Source organism: Orycteropus afer, unplaced genomic scaffold (genome assembly GCF_000298275.1).
Source record: "Orycteropus afer afer isolate SDZICR_OR568_19922 unplaced genomic scaffold, OryAfe1.0 scaffold00006, whole genome shotgun sequence".
NCBI classification, from domain to species: Eukaryota; Metazoa; Chordata; class Mammalia; order Tubulidentata; family Orycteropodidae; genus Orycteropus; species Orycteropus afer.
Window position 1 is genome coordinate 19,253,755 of NW_006921593.1, and position 20,255 is coordinate 19,274,009.

General features: G+C 58.3%; 1 protein-coding gene across 1 annotated transcript; it reads left to right on the forward strand.

Moving 5' to 3' along the window:
• The first annotated feature begins 5,237 nt into the window (after window positions 1-5,237).
• MAB21L4 (mab-21 like 4) lies at window positions 5,238-14,534 on the forward strand. The gene is made up of 6 exons (XM_007943354.2): window positions 5,238-5,731; window positions 5,958-6,457; window positions 10,035-10,260; window positions 11,898-12,051; window positions 12,683-13,039; window positions 14,364-14,534. Exons 1-6 carry the CDS (start codon window positions 5,238-5,240, stop codon window positions 14,532-14,534), a joined length of 1,902 nt encoding a protein of 633 aa, XP_007941545.2.
• Window positions 14,535-20,255: the final 5,721 nt, after the last annotated feature.

The window sequence follows — 20,255 nt, forward strand, 5'->3', positions numbered from 1 at the left end:
TCTGAGAGAAACAGGACCACAGCTTCTGGACCTCAGCGCAGATATGGAGGGGCCCACCTCCACATAGGCAGCCAACAGCCAGCCCTTCTCCAGGAGGCAAACACGGGTGCCGACTTTATCACACTGGGGGGGCAGCGCTCTGCCCCGCGGCACAGCACACTGACCCTAGTTCCCAGTGCAGCTGTGGCCTGAGGCCTGAGGGGGCTGTCACCTGAGCTGCTGCAGGGGGAACCCCCAGCCCCGGCTCCCCCAGGCTCCTCTCCCAAGGGGGGTCGCACCTGTGCCTGTCCAGTTGTGCTGTGAACTCACACAGCGCTGACCGCGTGAGTGGTCCTCGGAGCCAGGGGGTGCTTGGGCCGCTGCCCTGTGGCGCCCCTCCCCTCCCCCCAAGTCTGCAGCCCACTGACCTGGATCACAGTGTCCAGCCCCAGCCGGGGACGCCGGGCGGGGGCCCCATCGTCAGGCTCGCTGGAGGCAGAACTCATAGCCGAAGAGGAGGCGGTAGCAGTTCCCAGTGTGGGACCCCTTGGGCCTCCCTGCGGGACGCCTGGCTCACACCTGTGACGCCTGGTTCCTGTCTCCTGAGCTGGCTGCCCGCCTGTGTTCGCGCTCACAGAAACACCGGTTAGCCAACGGAGCCGAGGGTTGTTGCTATGGCAACTGGGACGCTGAAACTGGTTGTCTTGGAAACAGGAGTGTGGGGCCCACTGTCATGGGGATAGGGAACACTGTTGGCTGGAAGCTGTTTCCCTGGAGACCTGGGGACGCTCTGGGGAACTGTCTACCTGAGCAGCACACCTGGGGAGGGACGGGACCATCAGAGCCACCCTGGCACTGGGGGAAGGTAGGACCCGGGGGTGGGTGCCCAGGGGCGTTGGGGCCTGCTGCCTGGATCCTGGGGGTGGAGGGTGGGCAGCACTCAGACTGTACCTCAGTCTAGAATCACAGCTGGACTTAGAGAGAAATGGGCAGGCTGCAGACGGAGGCTACCAGGAGAAGGGCCTGCCCCAGGCCAGCCTCGGATGTGGGGAGCCCTGCCAGAACTGTGCTTTCCTTTTTGGGGTGACCTAACTGTGGGAGACCTGATTCATACCTGCTGTCACATTCATCCTACTCCCAAAGGTCACCAGGCCCACAGACAGTGGGGGAGGGGCGCTTCACTTGACCTTTGGAAAGTCCCCTGAAGAGATGTCCCTGGCCGCAGGGTGGGGTTGGGCTGAGGGCAAGGTCAAAGGCAAGAGTGATGGTTTCCACAGCCAGGTGGGACCTGATGGGCCCCCTCAAGCCCACCCGGGTTTGGCTTCACCTGGGCTCCCCTCACTCTGGCTCTAGGCTGATGTGTCCCAGATGAGACCCCAGGTTCCTTCCACAGAACCCTGTTTGCCCAGCAAAGAGGTCTTCCAGTGGTGACTTGAGAGTCTTGGGCAAAATGGACAGTTGGTCCCCCAGGTGAAGGGGCTGCAGCCCTGCCATCCCCCAAGGCCAACCTGCTGGGTGCCCTCGCTCACCTCCACTTGGCCAGGTGTCCTGTGACACTCCCACTAGGTGGTCCATGCCTCTCTGACTCCCACCTCCACCCCATCCCCCATTCCTGTTCTCCGCTGGTCTATCTCACAACCCTGACTGTTCCATGGCCTGTACCCCCCATCCCATGGCCACACCTCCACAGCCCCCCAGTGGCCATGCAGACCCCCATCCCATGGCCACACCTCCACAGCCCCCCAGTGGCCATGCAGACCCCCATCCCATGGCCACACCTCCACAGCCCCCCAGTGGCCATGAAGACCCCCATCCCATGGCCACACCTCCACAGTCCCCCAGTGGCCATGCAGACCCCCTGGCAGAGCCTTCCCACCTCTGCACACCATAGCCACTGCCTCACTGCCGCTGAGCTCCCATCCGGGTTCTGGGCCATGGCGGCCTGGAGGGGGAGCCCAAGGGCAGGCCAAGATTGGGTCTGGCAGGGCCCCAGCGGGTGTCCAGGGACTGAGGTGGTAGATGGAGGCCTCACTGGGTGGGGAGCCCTGTGGGAGGTGGTAGAGAGGCAAGGCTGGGGATAGGTCCTCACAGAGGAGGGCAGGGTCCCCTCACCCCGCTGGTTATCTGGTATCGGTGACAGCACTGGCTCTGGGTTCCCCAGCCCCAAAGGGGCAGCTCTTGGGTTTCCCCAATTCTAAAGGGGCCTCTGGCCTGCCCCAATCTTAAAGAGGCCCTCAGGCTTCCCTAGTCCTAAAGGGCCCCCCGAGCCTCGGCCAGCTTCACCTGGGCTCCCCTCACTCTGGCTCTAGGCCTAGAAGTGCCTGTTACGAGGAGCCTTCACCACAATCCTCCCTGTCATGTGGCCACCTTAACCAGGACCCTAGCCTGGCATTGACCCATGCTACCCCCTCCCTCCCAGAGGTCACCTCAGGCCTAGCCATTCTTCATCCTCAAAGCACGGCACCCCGGCCAGGCTAGTCTGGGCCTCCACTCTGTGATGACAGAGTGTCACTTATAATGCCTGGAACTTGGCAGCCTGGTGGCCTGGTCATGGTGCACATGGACACGCTGGGGTGCGGGCTGCTAAGGCCGCGCTGGCCAGCCCCAGCCACTGGCCTCACTGCTGCATGTCACCAGCTGGCCATAGTGGGTACAGAACCTGTGGCCGACCCAGAGCCTCCCTGGAAGGGGAGGGACCCGAAACCCACATAAGGGTTGTTTCCTGTGGGAAGGCCCATGACTCACAGCTGTCACCCAGCCTTGCTCTTCCTAGTGGACGGGCCTTGGTGAGTGAGTGGCCTCTAGGTTCAAAGGCAGGGCAGTTCCCAGGAAGAGGGAGGGGCGCCAAAGAATTCAGAGCCCTCTGTCTTGCCATCCCTGCTGTCCGGCCTCCAGGCTGGTCACATGAGCACTCACTATCTGCACTGGGGTCGGGACCTGGCTCATGGCCTCCGGGTTGCCTGCACCCCGACTATCTGCTCCCAGATCTGGACCTGGCTCACCATCAGTGTCTGTCCACTGGGTGACTCTGTCCCCCCGGGGCACTGCCTGTGCCGGCCACAGGTCTCCTGCAGACAGCTGGCGACTGCTCTTGAGAAGCATGTGTCAGGACTGGCTCCGCTGGCCTGGGTTTATGGCCCCATGGACTCTTCCTGGGGGCATGGGCCCTGCAGGTGCTGGATCAGAAGTAGCCACTGTCACTCTGCTCATAGCGGATGCATCCCCATTCTGGACACGGGCTCAGGCCCACACGGCTGACCATGTATGCCCTGCTGATGGGTGCTGGGCCCTGGGTGGCCCAGCCACAGGACAGCAGTGGAGGCCTGTCTTGGGGGGCTTATGTTTGGGGACACCCCCAGTGGGCCTTTGGCTCATATGCTGAGGACAAAAGTCTTCCCCCTCCTCTTGGGGTCCAATTCCTGGCCCATGCCCAGAGGGCCATGAGACAGCAGCCAGCCTTGAGAGGGTCAGTCTAAGAGGCTGGGGGAGAGGACCTCACTGAGCCCCCACCTGGATTCCCATATTCACCACTCAGGGGCTGAGGGTGTCTGGAGGAGGGGAGACTGGAGGACCCTGCACCCCATCACCTGGTCCTCTCAGCATCCACTGATGACTCCCCTTTAGAGCTGCTGGCCCCCCATGGGCTAGTCACCCTGAGAACTGGTCTCTGGCTCCTGAGAGAGAGTCTCTAAAACTCTGGAATCCCCAGGACTGAGGTGCCATTAAGGAGGCCTCCAGACCACACCTGAGGGCTTATGCTAGTGAGCCCCCTTGGAAGGGGGCTGCCCAGGCCAAACTCAGGGGAGGGAGCTGAGTCGGTCAGTGACCACCCTGACTCTTCCTTGCAGTGTTCCCATGGTGCCTGTCTGGAGTTGGCTTGGCTGCCTGGTGAGGGGTGAGCTCCCACAGTGACTGTAGGCCTGAGCCCCACAGGGTTCTCAATGGCTGATTTTTCAGAAGATTTCAGGCCTTTGTCCTAGGGGCCTCTGGGTGGGCTCGAACCAGCCAAGTGCATTCTCCCTCTACACCAGCCAGGGCATCCACATAACGGGGTCCCAGTAACAGTTCCAGGCGGGATAGTCCATAAGTTTTGGGGTTGGTGAGGCATTGATACACCAAGGGTGACTTGTGCCTTTTGGGACTGGGAGCTCCGTGGTGGGGACCCTCCTAGACTGAGCCCTCTGTGTCTCTGTGTCTGTATCCTTTCCGCTGTAATGAAGCTGAAATTCCAAGTTCAGTGCTTTCCTGTGGGCTGTTGGAACAAGTTTGCAAACCCAAGGGAGTGGTGGGAGCCAGCAGGTCAGAAGTGAGAGGGGTTGAGGCCCCCTGACCTTACGGCAGCCTCCGGAGGTGCAGAGTGAATTCCTCATTTCAGCCAGCAGGTGAGAAGTAAAGGTGGTGTGGGGACTCCCCGGCCTGCAGGTGCCTGAGGTCCCAGGCAGACTCGGCAACTGGAGGACTGTGCCCTTTGACGCTGGGGAGTAAAGACATGCAACTGCATGGGGTGCCGATAGGGCCCAGGGAAGAGGGTGTATGTAGACGCATACCCGTACACATATGTAAAATGCATGTAGAGCAGGACATCAGCAAAGGGGGGCCGTGTGCCCAGCCAGGTGACATCGCTGAAAGGAGAGTCGTGGGGTTGGGGTCAAGGGGTGGAGGGTGCCAAGGCACCTGAAGAGGACAGCAGGGGTGGGGTGCAGGGGCAGGCAGGGCTGCAACCAAGGGCCACCTTCGATGGACTGGGACCCGGGAGATCGCCCCAGGGGATTCCTGGGAGTACCAAATCCGCCTCCCTGGACCTCACAGAGCTAAAGGCCAGGCCTAGAGCTGGGTCATGAACTGCCCACACCCCGAGCCCAGGCTGAGGGCTGAGACCCTGAAGGCCCAGGCCGCAGGTCTCCTGACTCTTCCCAAGAGGGGAGGCTACAGCCCTGGCACCCCCTGAAGGTCAGAGTCCCTCGGAGACAGAGACCACACACGGCAGGGCGGACAGGGCTGGGGGCAGTGGGCTGGCGGCTCCTGAGCCTGGGCTGCAGCTGCAGTTGGGAGGCACAGCCTTGCTCCTGCCACCCTGGAGGACAAGAGGACAGGCCCCAGAGGTGCGGGGTGCCTGTCTGTCTGGAGTTGGTGTGGGCTGCCTGGTGAGGGGTGAGCTCCCCATCCTGGGGGCTCGGCAGCTGAGACCCAACCTCGGGTGGTGCCCATGTCCCTGTAGTACCACCACCTGCACTTCAGGCTGGGGCTCAGGTCCTACCATGGGCGGGGCCAGTGGCTCCCCTGAAGGGCTGCAGGCCGTCCAGGGCCGGCGCCTGCGTGGGAAGTCGCCTGTGTTCCGTCTGCAGCCTCCAGCGGCTAAGCACCTGGTGGCAGGGCCAAGGGTCGCGGGCGTGGGACCGCCCTCTGCCCGTTGGGACTTGTGCAGCCCTGAGTGCGCTGGGAGCAGGTGCTGGGGAAGGCGTGCCCTCCAGCCCAGGGAGGCGGAGCCACGAAGACCAGCTCCACCTGGGACAGACCCTCCAGCCGCAGGCCCGGGTGGGTGCCCGCTGGGCGAAGGTCTCAGGCGGGGCGTGGGGACAGGGCCCTCCGGAGGGCTGGATGCTGGACCGCCCTGCGCACGGCGGGGGAGGCAGAACCCACCGGGGGACCTCCGCCGCCTGTGTGACCGGCATTTCAGCGGCTCCGCGGCGGTCTGCGGGGGCGCGGACCGGGAAGCCGCCCGGCCTCACCTGCTCCTCGGGGCAGTGGGCGGGTGCGTGTCCCCTCCCACTCGCGGGGAGGCTGGGCGGCCAGGGCCTGACGCCGCAGAGCCTGGGCTGCCGGGCAGGGGACAGGAGCAGTCCGGATCCCGCTGGGGGCCGGCCTGGGCGGGAGGCGAGTGGGGCCGGCGAGGGGGGCGGAGCCCGGCCGCGCGACATCCCTGATTGCTGGGGACTGAGTCACCCGCTTCAAAGGCCTGGGCCCGCTCTGCTATTCAGCCCGCCCGCCGCCGCCATGGCCGTGCAGGTGGCCCTGTGGTCCCAGTACTTGCAGGCGGTCCGGTCGCGCGCGGCGGCCCGGGCCCAGGACTTCCAGCGCGCGGAGGACGTGCTGCTGACCGTGCTGGAGCGCGTGCACGCCCTGGACCCCCGCTTCCTCGTCGACTACTCCCGAGACCTGGGGGCCTTCCAGTTCGCGCTGCGCTCCTCCGAGGAGCCTCTGGACCTGGAGGTGCCCCTGGGGCTGGAGGACCAGGCTCTGCTGATCGAGGAGGCGGGCGCCACCGAGCCCGCCGACGGCCCTGCCTGCTGCCGCCTGGGCGTCCCCAGGGAAGGCGCGGGCCTGGAGCGGTGGACCGCGGCAGATGTCTTCAGCGCCTCCTCAGAGAGCGGAGCCCAGTGCCGCGGCCACATCGCGCCCAGCAAGGTCCTGGGCGTCCTCAGGGAGCTGCTGGTGGCTGCCATTGTCCACTGCAAGCACCACAGGCTCGTCGCGCCAGGTATGGGTGGCTGCGCCGTGTGTGGGGGCGCATGGGTGGGCACCGTGTGCGTGGTCTGTGTGTTCACCTGCATGACTGCTGGGTAGGTATGCACAATGTGGGACTGCTCAAGGTGCGTGTCCGGGTGCACATGTGTGAGTCCACACGTTGGTCACTGTGTGTGCAGCGGTGGGACAGCTCAGGGTGTGTGTCCGGGTGCACATGTGAATCCACATGTTGGTCACTGTGTGCAGGGGTGCACAGGAGTTGGGAGACGTCGTTCTGAATCCTTCCAGCTCTGTGTCCTTCTAACAAAGATCATGCATTTTGGATAGTCTAATTTTCACATAGTGATTTTTGTAATAAGAACTGAATGAATATTACTTTTGAAATGGCAAGAACCTTGATGGGGAGTTCACTGGTTTCCAGTTGGCTTTCTGGTTGGGGTCTCTGACACAGCTCTAGGCAGGGGAGTGTGTAACCAGCCACCGCCCATCGCTACTGTCCTCACAGTCGACCCCACTGTGGCATCTGGTACTTTGCACCAAGTTGGGAGGAGCAAGTGTGTATGTGTGTGAATGTGCATGCATATGCAGATGTGTGAATGGGTGTATTCACATGTGGGTGTACATGCATGTGTGTGAGTGCATGTATGCATGCATGAGTGTGCATGTGTGACTGCATGTGTGAGAGTATGTGCATGTGTGTACATTCATGTGACTGCATGTGCATGAGCATATGGATGTGTGCGAGTGTGCATACATGCATGAGTGTACATGTGTGTGACTGCATGTGAGTGTGTGTATATGCATATGTGAGTGTACATGTGTGTATGTGTGCATCTATGCAAGTATGTGTGAGTGTGTATGTATGCATATGTGACTGCATGTGTGTATGTGTGTGAGTTTGCATGTGTGCAAGTATGTGTGAGTGTGTATGTATGCATATGTGACTGCATGTGTGTATTGTGCGAGTGTGCAAGTGTGTGTGAATATACACATGTGTGGCTGCATGTGTGTGAACCATGTACATACGTGTGTGTGAGTGCACATCTGTTTCCATTGGTGACCATGTTGCTAATTGTGTCTTGAGTGTTGAGAGGGCCTGAAGTGAGCCCTTTCAGTTGAGCTGAGGAGAGGGCTGACCACAGCCCCTCCCCACAATGCCCAGCTGATGTGACTGAAGGGGTAGGGTGTGTTCTAGATGGCAGGGCTCCCACAGGGCAGAAGCAGGGTCTCCCATCCAGGGCGAGCACAGCAGGGACTGTGGGTGGCAGATAGGGTTAAGACAATGGGCTCCTTGGTGGGGGCCTGGAGACCCAGACAATTTCCTGCTTCCCTGAGGCAGGGACAGGAATGTGGCATGGCTGCCACTCCTTCCTACAAGTTTGTTGCCCCAAGTCCTTGGGCACCTGCCCTGGTATTGGCTCCTCTGAGGCGCCCAGCCCATAAGGTCGGGGGTGGGGATGCTCAGACCCCCCCCCCAGGGGCATGCTCTGCTCAGGGCTCCCAGAACTGGTGCCTGGTCCACCAGGTGGCACTGGGGTGGGGACTCAGCCACCCTACTGCAAGGCCATCCTCTTCTCTTGGGGTGTGTCAGGCACCTGCTGGGAAGCTGAGAGGGGAGTCTGAAGCTCTCTGGCTTTTAGACCACCTCTCAGCACCAGGATGCCACAGCTGCCGCCCTTTACCAGACTGTCTGTGGTACCACAGGGCCACCTGCACACCATGGGCAGGGCCCTCCCCAGATGGGCCTTGTGCTGGGGAAGGGAGCAGCCCCTGAAGATGGCGGGGCCTGTCATTAGTCATCTGGCTCCTGCCCCCTCCTGCCCCGTCCCCCGTCTGGTCCTCCCCTGAGCCAGTAATTACCATAGGCGGCTTGGGAGGACTGGGCCTGAGGTCTGACCTACTGTGGCCCCTCCCACCTGTCCCTGTCCCCAGTGGTTGGAGCAGGTCCACTGTCGGGATCAGCACTGGTTCAAGTCAAACTGTCAGCCCCCTTATCACCCCCCAGCTTGTTTCTGAGATGAGAGACACACTGCTAGGTCAGAACCCGTTTTGGGTGTGCAGGAGTTCCACACTGGTCGGTGGCACTCAGCTCAGAGGGATGGGGCAGCCGTGGGAGTGGGAGCAGTGTGGGCGCTGTGAGGCGGGGCTGTGGTGGACACGTGCACAGTGGGCGTGGCTGGCCACCTCCCCAGCCACTGCCTGTGGACAGAGCACGACTGTCAGTGGCTGAGAGAGGAAACTGTGTTGGGACAGTGACAGCCTCAAAAGCTGAGCAGGACCAGGGATCCTCTGGGAGATGCCCTGTCCCTGGGGCCAGGAGGGACACCTCAGGCCGCACAGATGGATACAGCGGGTAGACAAGGGTTGCTCCCATGAGGCGAATGGACACTGGGGGGTGAGAACAAATTCAGGCTGGGTCTCTGACAGCCGCTGGGTGGACAGGAAACATGCCGGGGGCTGCCCAGAGGCCTGGGGACACAGCCCTGCTTGCCCCTGGGAGGTCACACCCACCCATCTCAGGTGGGGAAGATGAGGCACGTAGATGAGGGATGCCGGGACCCTAACGGGATGGGTCACGGGCGAGCTTGGTCCGCATGTGCCCATGAGCCTGCCCTGGCCCCACCCCTGAAAGTCCCGAGCCTCACCCCAGAGGCCAGGCCACCACCCTGAAGGGCCCACTCCTATTTTTTGGGCTCCCTCCAAAGTAAGAAAAATGTAACCCAACCAGAAGGGGTGTTCCCACTCAGTCTCCACCTGGAACCAAGATACTTAACTGTAATTACACAAGATCTTTTAGCACGTCCCCGGGAAAGGGGCACAGGGCCCGGGGCAGCTTGGGGCATCCTGGGAAAGGCCACAGGGCTGCAGGGCGGCTCGGGGCATCCCTGGGAAAGGGGCACAGGACCCGGGCAGCTCAGGCCACCTCGTCCAGTCAGAGGGCTGCTCAGGTGCCGATGGGCCGAGTGAACCGGGAAGGCAGCTCTGCTGGGGGACGGGGCGCGCTGAGGGAGCAGCCCAGTGCTGGGGGGGGGGCTGCAGTGTGGCCAGGCAGGGTGGGGTCCTGGCAGGGGTGGGGGGCATGCCTGGGGCTGGCGTGGCTTGGCTCAGCTGGGGTGGGTGTGGGCAGTGGGGTGAGGGAAGAGGTCTATGTGCGGGGTGCCATGTCCTGTTCAGGGGGAGCCACAGAGGGCTGGGGGCTGGGGGAGGGAAGGAGGGACACCGCGAGGTTTCCCAGATGGCTGCCTGGGGCGGGACCACAGACGAGGGGACTACTGGGGATGAGGGCCATCAGGGCACGGGGACCATGGTCACTAGGGCAGCAGATGGCCCTCAGAACCACCCCCCTGGCTGAGGCAGGTAGGGGTCCTGTCTCGGGTCAAACTGCTCCTCTGGGGGCCCTGCCAGCCTCCTGACCCCAGCCAGGGAGGGAGGAGGAGCTGGGAGGTGAGGTGCAGCTGCCTGCAGACAGGGCCCCGGGGGCAGGACTGAGAGGGCTGCAGGCAGGCAGTGCCTGGACTATTCCGGGCCGAGGGGCGGTGCAGGGGCACGGGGCCAGGGTGGCCATGCTCTCAGCGCCCGCCCCCATCCAGGCTCGCTGAACGCATCCAGCCTGCGGGAGGGGGCGCTCCACCTGTCCCTGCTGGTGTCCAGTGGCTGGAGGACCGTCCGCTTCAATGTGGTGCCTGTGGTGAGGAGACGACACGGGGTACCCACCCCACAGGGGGCCCCACTGGCAACCGCCTTCCCCACGGGCAGCTTGGAGAGAGTCCTGGGCCAGGGGGTGGACCTGGTGCCAGCCAGCGCCCAGGACTGGAGGTAGGCACACCTCTGGGTCTGCAGGTTGGAGCTGGGGGAGCAGTGAATGGGGTGATTTCTTTTCAGGCAGTGAGGGGTCTGTGCGGTCGCCCACCTCTGCCCCTGGGACATCTGTATCCTACAGGAGTTGCTATAATCAAACTCGCCACCCTGGAGTCCATTCTGACCCACAGCGCCCCTAGAGGATAGGGTGGAACTGCCCCCAGGGTCTCCAAGGCTGTCAGTCTTCACAGAAGCAAAGCCCAAACCATGCCCACTGCCCTGGAGTCCATTCTGACCCACAGCGCCCCTAGAGGACAGAGTGGAACTGCCCACAGGGTCTCCAAGGCTGTCAATCTTCACAGAAGCAAAGGCCAAACCACACCCACTGCCTGGAGTCCATTCCGACCCACAGAGCCCCTAGAGGACAGAGTGGAACTGCCCACAGGGTCTCCAAGGCTGTCACTCTTCACAGAAGCAAAGCAAACCACACCCACTGCCGTGGAGTCCATTCTGACTCACAGCGCCCCTAGAGGACAGAGGGGAACTGCCCCACAGGGTCTCCAAGGCTGTCAGTCTTCACGGAAGCAGACCGCCTCGTCCTCCTGTGGACCCAGCTGATAGGTTAAAACCACCTACCTTTTGCTTAGCAGCCCAATGCCTTAACCTTGGGGTTAAGCCCCAAATGCCCAGCATCATTGCTCTCTGAGTGTGGGAGGGTGCCCTCTCCTGCTCACCGGGTACCTGGGCAGGAGTGACTGAGGAGGGGTGTGTAGGTCCCAGCTCACAGTAAACCAAATATCAAGCCCACTGCCATCAAATCAATTCCAATTCACAGTGACCCCCTACTTCTTTATGGAAGTAGATTTTCCCATCTTCCTTCCTCAGAGCAGCTGGTGGGTTTGAACCACCAACCTTTTGGTTAGCAGTCAAATTCCTTAGCACTGTGCCACCAGAACTCCTTCCAGTTCACAGATCCACATATCAGGATGTGAGTTGGGCGGGCCTCGAGCCCACTCCCTCCCTCTCAGGTGGGAGGCAGGGAGGCAAGGTCTCAGGTTCCAGGTGGCAGAGGGTCTCCACGGGGAGGCACACAATGTCAAGGAGACTAAGTAGCTCTGGGCTTTTCTGGAACCTTCTCCCAGCTTGCCCTTCACAAACCACAGTGTCTTCCTACCCCACGAGGGTCCCTTCACCTGAGGAGTTTAGGAGGGAGGCCCCTTGGCACCCGGCCCTGGGGCTCCAGTAGCCCCTCCTCTGTGAGGACCCCGTCTGCAGGGTAACGAGGGGAGGAATCAGTGTCTGTGAGAGAGGAAATGGGGAGAGGAAGGGGAAGGAAGCGTCCAGGTCCTGGGCCACCTTCCAGTCTGTACCAAAGGGGCTTGGCTGGCCTGGGTTACCCCAAGCCCCCTGAGTTGTGTGGCAGCTGACCTTGCACCCTTAAAACCCACAGAGGGCCATTTTGAAAAAGAGGAGGCAACTGGGGTGGGTCCAACAGGGCCTGTGTCACTGCAGGGGCCACTGTCAGACCTGGGTGGTCTCCTGGGGCTCAGGGGCTTCCCAAAACTGGAAAGCAGCAAAGCCAGGGGGCTTCTCTCGAGCGGTGGATTGTGGGCACAGGGGTTCCAGCTGCTGACTGGGGCACATCTGGGTCTCAGGGTCTCCACGGACCACCTGCTGACGAGACTAGTAAGTGTACTCGGCTCGCTCCCTGGTCACCGCCTGGACAGTCTCTCCATCCTGGACCGGGTCAACCATGACAGCTGGCAAGATGGCAGCCAGAGCATGGGCCTGACCTTCCGCCACCTGAAGGTGGGTGTGTGTGGGACTCGCCTGGCCCCTCCCCTATGAGCTCTGGAGCTAGCCAGGGGACTCGCGGGCCTGCCTGGGTGGGAGGAAGTGAGGCTGCGACGGAGGAGCAGGCAGGGGTGTGCCCCCAGGGCGCCAGGCAGCCAGGCCTGTACTTGGCACCCTGGGCCAGGAACACTGACATCCTCTGTCAAGGTCCCGGCTAGCTCCTAAGGCCTGAGAAGGGTCCTCCCCTCAAGGGGAACAGCACCCAGGGGACTTAGGGAAAGCCTTGTCACCTCTCAGGGGCCCCCTTCTGCCACAAGGGAAAACTGGCCCTTCATCGCGGCTCCCAGAGCTGCTGTGACTGGAGGGTAAACCGAGTCCTGATGGGGCCTGGGCTGCGGGCTCTGACCCACCACCGGGCAGCGTCCGAGTGCACTGCCGCTTCCCACCACCCCAGTAGGGCAAGGAGGTGAAGGGAAGCGAGGGCCTGCGGAGTCGCAGGGTGCTGGCACTTCCTTCCCAAGTGGATGCCCTGCTACCCCTTCTGACCGGAGGAGAGGGTGGGCTCGGCCACCCCAGCTGGCTCGGAGTTTGGAGCGGTGGGGGCGGGGTGCCGGCGGGTGGGCTCAGCAGACCGCCCCACCCCCAGATGGTGCTGCTGTGGGCCTCGGTCCTGTTCCCCACGCCCGAGGACTGGGCGGACCTGGAGGGCGCCGTGTACCGTTTGCTGGTGGTGCTGCTCTGTTGCCTGGCCACCAGGAACCTGCCGCACTTCCTGTGGCCCGGGCAGAACCTGCTGCAGGCCACGGGCCTGGACCTCGGCACCCTGTACCAGCGCGTGGAGCGCTTTGCCAGCCAGCCCGAGGCGTCCCTGCGCATCCACGTCACACACCTGGGCCGCAGCCCGCCACCGCGCATCGACAACGGGATCAAGGCCCTGCTGCAGCTGCCCGCCAGCGACCCAGCCTACTGGGCCACTGCCTACTTCGATGCCCTGCTGGACAAGGTGGGTGCAGCCAGCTGGAGGGGCTGTGTGGGGTCAGGGCCACCTAAGGTGGGCACAGAGCCCCTGGCCATCCCCAGGTCAGGAGCCGGGTCAGGCCCCCTGCAGACAGTAAGAACGTCTGTTGGGGAGAGGGTGATGTGGGGGCCAGAAGGGTGGCTCTCTCTCCAGGGCCCCTGTGGCCCCAGGGCTGCTTTCTGGGAGCTAGGGTGGCATGCCCGAGCCAGTCCCTGCTCAGGGGAACAGTTTCCCCATGCCCCTGTGACTCAGTCCTCCTTCTTGGTGCCTCTCATGACTTGGCATCTGGGGGGCTAGCCTCTCTCAAGGAGAGCTGGGGGTGCTGTGGTGAAGGTGTTGAGCTGCTAAACAGAAGGTCAGAGGTTTGAATCCAACCCACCAGCTGCTCCTTGGGAGAAAGATGAGGCAAGCTTGTAAGGACTGACAGCTGGGAAGCCCTGTGGTCTCCAGGGGTAGGCGGCTCTGCCCTGGCCTTACAGGGCCATTATAGGACTCTTAGAGCACAGGGTCATTAGGAGTCCAAACCCACTTCATGGCGGTGGGTTTGTTTGTGTTTTTTTTTTTTTCCCCCCGCCTCTTACCTCTCTGGCTGCTGCTGCTCCTATCTCCACCCTCTAGAGCAAAAACACCCCTCCTACCCTGCCCCCTGTTGTTTTCCACCAGCCCCCCCAACTCTAACCTGGTAGTATTTCAGCCTCACCTCTCACCTGATGGGGTGCTCACAGTCTCTTGGGGTCATCCATTGCCATTTAAGAATCACCACCCCAAATTCTGCAGACCAGAGAGGGGGAGGACCTGTCTGGGCTCTCAGCACACCTGGGTATTCTTGGGGGTGGGGGGCAATAGTGAGAAGGGTGGGGAATGGTGGCCGGAGGGATGGGGGTGGAAATGGGAGGAACGTGAGGGACTGGCAGACCTGGCTGTGTGTGTGGTGCTGGTGGGAGTGGGGGTGGTGGGCTCGTAGGAGACCTGGGTATGTGGGGGCAGGGGTGGTAGGTATGTGGGGGGCAGCAGGAGGGGTAGGCCATCACTAGACCTGGGTGTTGGGAGGATGGTGGTGGGAGTGGTGGCTCTAACAGACCTGGGTGTACACCCTGAGCATGAGTGTTCCTGGAGGAGAGGATGGGCCAGGTAGGGTCCACTTGTGGGGAGAATGGTCCAGGCAGAGACCCAGAGGCAGAAGGCCAACTGGTCGGGGGGTGGGCAAATTGTCCTGCATTGTGTCAGGGGTCATCATGGTGTCCAGGGCCTGTGACATGTGATGGGCTCTCAGATGTCTCTGTGGCCCTTTCCCCCCACCCCACTGCAGTTCCAGGTCTTTAACATCCAGGATAAGGACCGAAGAGCGGCCATGCAGAGCATCTTCCGGAAGAGCAAGACTCTGGGTAGTGAGGAGAGCCCAGCAGGACACCCACACCTCCCTGCATTGCCCACAGGAGGCTCTGGGACATTTGGAGAAGGGCAGGGGACTTCAGCTTGAGACAAGTGGTGGGTGGTGGGTAGACTTGACCCCAGGGGCCACCCTCGGACTCCAGGGGATGGCCTCATGGGTCTGGGGGTGCTAGGTGGGTGAGCCCTCTGAGCTGCTCCTGCTTCCCCAGGATGAGGGACTGGGATAAAGGTGCTGTGGGCTTCATGTGATGCCTTGTTGACCCCAAGTGTGATGTTGTCAAGACTGAAAGCCTGGTGTCTACATGCAGCTGGAGCTCAGGGGCTGTCCCTGCCTGCACTCTCTGGTCCTCACCCTGTAGTTCTCACAGGAGTGAAATAGTATATGTTGTTCTATAATAAACTAATGCACTGGCTGGATACAACCAGGACGGGATCTGGAATAGTTCCCCCCAGAAACGCAGAAGTACAGAAGCTTGCACGTGGACAATTTCAAATCGGCCTCATGTTCCTCTAGGTTCTGACCCCTCCTCAGCAGGTGTCCCCCCCTCCCATTTCAAAGAGGTGAGATTTCTGTAGCTCCTGCTGCCAGCCTGCCCACCCCCCAGCACTGGTCCAGCCTGTCTGCCCTGGTACTGCTCCTGTCTGCTTCCTCCTGTCACAGTGGAGGCACCCTCTTCCCTGCTGTGTAAGGGGACCTGTCCCCTGGTGTCTGGGCACCAACACCTCCCAACCATTCTTGTTGCTTGATTTCCCAGCTCACATGCATTGACAGTCCACTGCAACCTGGCTGCAGCCCTGCACTCCAGGAAACCATCTGCACCAGGGTCGAGTGACTCCCTTGTGCCCCACCCCAGTAGACAGTCTCTGGTCTCTGTTGGCTCTCGCTTCTGAAACATGACCAGACTCTGGGCTCCTGTGGGGCAGGGCCTGCAATACCAGAGCAAGCATGCAGTAGCCACACCCTCAAACCTCCCACAGAAATGGGGCCACACGCCACAGTAACTTCACATCAAGGCAAAGAAATGCCCAGATCCTTTGCAGGCTGTGAAATTCAGAGCCTGAGCCACCACTAACACAAGGGAACACAAAGGCCTTGTGAAAACAGAATCTTGGTCCAAATCTGACTCATAAGTATGGTCATTTCACTGATGTTGAGTACATGTGGGTGACTATACTTGTGGTTGTTGTTGTTATGTGCCGTTGAGTTGGACTCGACTCATAGCGACCCCTCCTTGGGTTTCCGAGGCAGTATCACTACAGAAGTAGATTGCCCAACTTTCCTTCCAAGGAGTGGGTTTGAACCATCAACCTTCTGGTTAGCAGTCAAGTGCCTTAGGCACTATGCTACCAGAGCTCCTTAGCAGGAGTAAAATCCATATATCAGAAAAGGCCAAGGAGAAGACCTTGAAATGACCCCTGCTTCCCTGACCAAAATAGTCCTTCAGAAAGATACTGTATCCCAGATATACTAGCAGAGCTTAGTGCCACCTTCAGAGAGGTTAGTCTGTATGCCCCCATGGATCATGGTGAATGGCAGTGGATTCGTACAGGTAACCAAATGGTAACCTATAACCTAGTGCTGTTCTGGATGTGGTGTCTTTAGTACAAGAGGACAACACAACCTCTGGAACTGGCCACCTGGCCGCCAAACTGGAGAATGCATTCTTTTCAATCCCCTTCAGTAAGGAGGATCAGAACAGTGTATACTCACCCAGAACAGGTAACAGAAGTTGACAGTGTTGCCCCAGGTTGATGTTAACCTGGCCGCTCTGTGTCATAACATAGACCTGGTGGACCTTAATCATCTGGCTCTTCCGTGGACTTGCATGCTGGTTCACTGTATTGATGACATCATGTTTATCAGGCCTGGGGGCATTCACTGTAAAGTATTTTGGTGCCTTATAAGGGGTGCCCATCCAAAGGGTGTGAGATAAGACTTATAGAGTTTCAAGAGTCCGTCACATGGATGACAGTGGCAGAGGTCAGTTATCTTGGGCATGCTGAGACATTGCTTTCAAGGTGTTATGGATTGAGAGATGTCCCCCAGAAGAAGTTGGAATCCTAACTCCTGTGCCTGGGATCCTGTTGTGGAATAGGTTTTGTTTGTTGTTAATGGAATTGTATCAGTATAGGGTGCATCCTTAATCTAATCACTCTAACTCACAAGGAGACAGAGAGACAACCAAGTACAAATGGGAGGAAGAACACCAAGGAACTGAGGAACAACAGAAGCTGCGACAGGGATCTTCACCCAGAGCTGACACGGAGAGCTTTTCCCTAGAGCCAGTGCCCTGAATTCAAGCACCTAGTCTTCTGAACTGTGAGAAAATACACTTCTTTTTCAGAGCCACCCATTTTGGGTGTTTTTGTTACAGTAGCACTATAGAACTAAGACACAGGTATAGCAGACCCTTTTGTACCTTGCCCCACCTACCACCAAGAACACGGCCCATGCTCAGTGGGAGGCTCTATACACCTCACTAAGGAAAGCCCATTTATTGGGTGACTCAGAAAGCTGTCAGTTCTGAGTGGGGCCAGTGCTTGACTGGACTCATTAGCAGATCCGTGCTACCATAGACCATGACACTGGGGGCTTCCACGGCAGAAAGGACATCCCAACAGGGGAGCTGGTCACAGGGTTCTGGAGCAACCATGTCGTCTTCAGCTGAGAACTGCTCACTGTTCAGAAGGAGCATCTGGCATGTTCTTGAGCCCTGGGTGAGACTGAGCCCTTGGCCAGGGAAAAGCAAAAGACTGACTTGAGCTGTTTATCATGATCTGGGTGTTACAAGGTCCTAAGGTTGGGGATGGGGTGGTGCCTCAGCAATGCATTATACAATGGACATGGTGCATTGCAGATCGAGTCAAGCAGGTTGGGTGTGACAAGCCAGTAGTTACATGAACCATAGCCTGGGCCATCTTCTCATCACATCTGGAGCACTGATGCCTCTCCCTTAGCTCACATGTCTAGTTCTCTAGGGCTAGACACATAAAAAACAACAGAAATGTAACCCACAGTCAAAAGAGGCAATAGTCAAAAGAAGCCGATCCAGAGATGGCGCACATGATGGAATCACAAGTCAGGAACTGGAACTCTAAAACAACAACAGTGAAAGTGCTCCATTTCTATTCCCAAAAGGAGAAAACATCCAAGAAGAGATGAAGACAGTTCAGCAGAGAAGTGGAAACTATATATTTTTTAAAAATGGAAAAAGATGATGGTAGAAATGAAGAATCCAATAGATGAGCTTGACAGAAGATTGGGACAGCAGAGGGAAAGACCAGTGAGCTGGAAGATGAATCAATAGAAAGGAGACAAGCGGAAACAAGGGGAGTGTGAAGATGGAGCAGACTCCAAGAAAACCAAATGGCTGGATGTAGAACAGTCGGAGTGCTGGAAGGAGAAATGAGACAAGGGGCCAGGTAGAATTCTTGAAGAGCTAATGGCTGAGAACTTTCAAATACTGTAGAAAGGCATCAATTCACAGGGAAAAGAAACTCTCAGATCCCATGGGTAATAAATCACAGGAAAACCATGCTCAGCTACATCACGGACATACTGCTTGTTTGTGGCGGGTAAGGTGGTGTGTCAACCTGGCTGGCCATGGTTCTGAGTGACTGGGCAGCTGGACGTAGCTGGATGAGACTGTAGTCCCCTCCCTGGTGGAAAGTGCTGTGAGCAGCTAAGTTGTTTTCTCTGGGCCGTGGCTGCTTCTAGCATATATGGAGAAGTTTTGGGGAAGGTCACTGACTTTTGGCACATTGAGATCCGCGTCTGGTCGGGTCTTCGTCTTCAGTTCCTGGGCTTGAACCAGTGCTCTGCCATGTTGCCTGCCAATCTTGGCATGGCTTCTTGGACCTGAACCTGCCACACTGCCTGCTGATCTTGGGACGCTGCCATTTTACCTGCTGACCTTGGGTTCCTCAGCCTCAGCAGCCAGCAGCTGCCTGACTTAAGAGACGCCTCCAGCTCCAGAGGGGCTGGAATAAAAGGCAGAGCTGAAGCCCAAGGTCAAGGGGCCTTCACCCAGCCCCTAGAGCCGGCACTCTGAATCTGGACCTCTAGCCTCCTAAACTGTAAGGGAACAATTTCCTACCTGTTAAAGCCATCTGTTTGTGGTATTTCTGTTATAGCAGCACTAGAGACCCAGGGCACTGCTGATCCAAGAGAAGGAGCAGAGCGAAAAGGCAGCCAAAGTGAAAAGAACACTTCACCCACGAGATACAGTGCCACACAGAGAGTGGCTTAGTTCTCGCCAGGAACGAGGTAGACCAGTAGGCAGTGGGGCACCATCTGAGCACAGAGAGAAAATACTGTTGACTGAGAATCCTTTACCCAGTGAAACGGTCCTTCAGAAATACAGACATTCTCATCCAGCAAAGAGCTGAGAATTTACCTCCAGCACACCAGCACTGCAAGAAATGCCAAAGGAAGTTCTTCAGGCGAAAGGGAATCGTACCGGGTGGAACCCCAGACCTTCAGGAAGGAATGAAGAGTGCCAGGAAGGAAAATATCTGCATAAATGCATGAGATCTTTTGTAGTACCTTTATTTTATATGCACAAATGTGAATATACTTTTCTTAAATGTCATTAAAAGATTTGATTTTTGAAGGAAAAATATCTTTGCCAGGGTTTATATATAGGTGTGTATATGTACATGTATGTAAACACCTATATGCACACTTATATGTGGGAGCTCTGGTAGCATAGTGGCTAAGGCACTTGACTGCTAACCAGAAGGCTGGTGGTTCAAACCCACCAGCCACTCCTCGGAAGGAAGATGGGGCAATCTACTTCCATAGTGATACTACCTCGGAAACCCAAGGAGAGGTCGCTATGAGTCGGGTCCGACTTGATAACACATAACAACAACAACAACAACATGTGTTATATAGTAAAGAGATATAAAGGACAATATCACAAGTGCAAGTCATGGACAAATTGGCCTGCACTGTCCTAAGGGTCTTAAAATGGGTGTTAACTTGAGTACGTGTATTTTGATCTTCAGGGCAACCACTGAAAATAACACATAGACAGAGTCGTTGCCAGGTCCCATTGAGTCGGCACCAACTCCACGTACAACAGAATGAAACAGTGCCCGGTCCTGCGCCCTCCTCATGGTTGTTGCTGTGTTTGAGCCCATCGCTGCAGCCACTGTGTCAACCCATCTCATTGAAGGTCTTCCTATTGTTTGCCGACCATCTACATAGCATGATGTACTTGTCTAGGGACTGCTTCTTCCTGACAAAGTCTCACCGTCCTCACTCCTAAGGAGTGTTCTGGCTGTGCTTCTTCCAAGGCAGATACACAAAAGGCCAATCGTCACATAAAAAGATACTCAGTATCTCATGCCATCAGGGAAATGCAAATTAGATACAACTTCACACCCACTAGAAAGGCTTACATGAAAAAGATAACACCAAATGTTGAGGGGGAGGGGGAGCAACTGGAACTCTCCTACAGGCTGGTGGGGAAGTGGAATGTTATAATCATTTGGAAGAACTGAGTGGCAGTGTCTTCTTAAAATGCCACAATTCCATTCCTAGGCATTTACTCAAGAGAGATGTAAACACATACCCACACAAAACCTTGTACAAGGATGTTTGTCATAGGCTTATTCACGAGAGCCCCAAAATTGGAAACAACCTAGAAGGAATAACCACCACTTAGCAGCAAGAAGAAACAAACCATGAGTCCCTTAAAAATATTCACAAGTCTCAAAAACGTTCAGTGAGAGAAGCAGACAGCAGAGAGAATACACTCCACTCACAGGAGAGCTGGATACCAGCAGAACTCATCGATGGCAA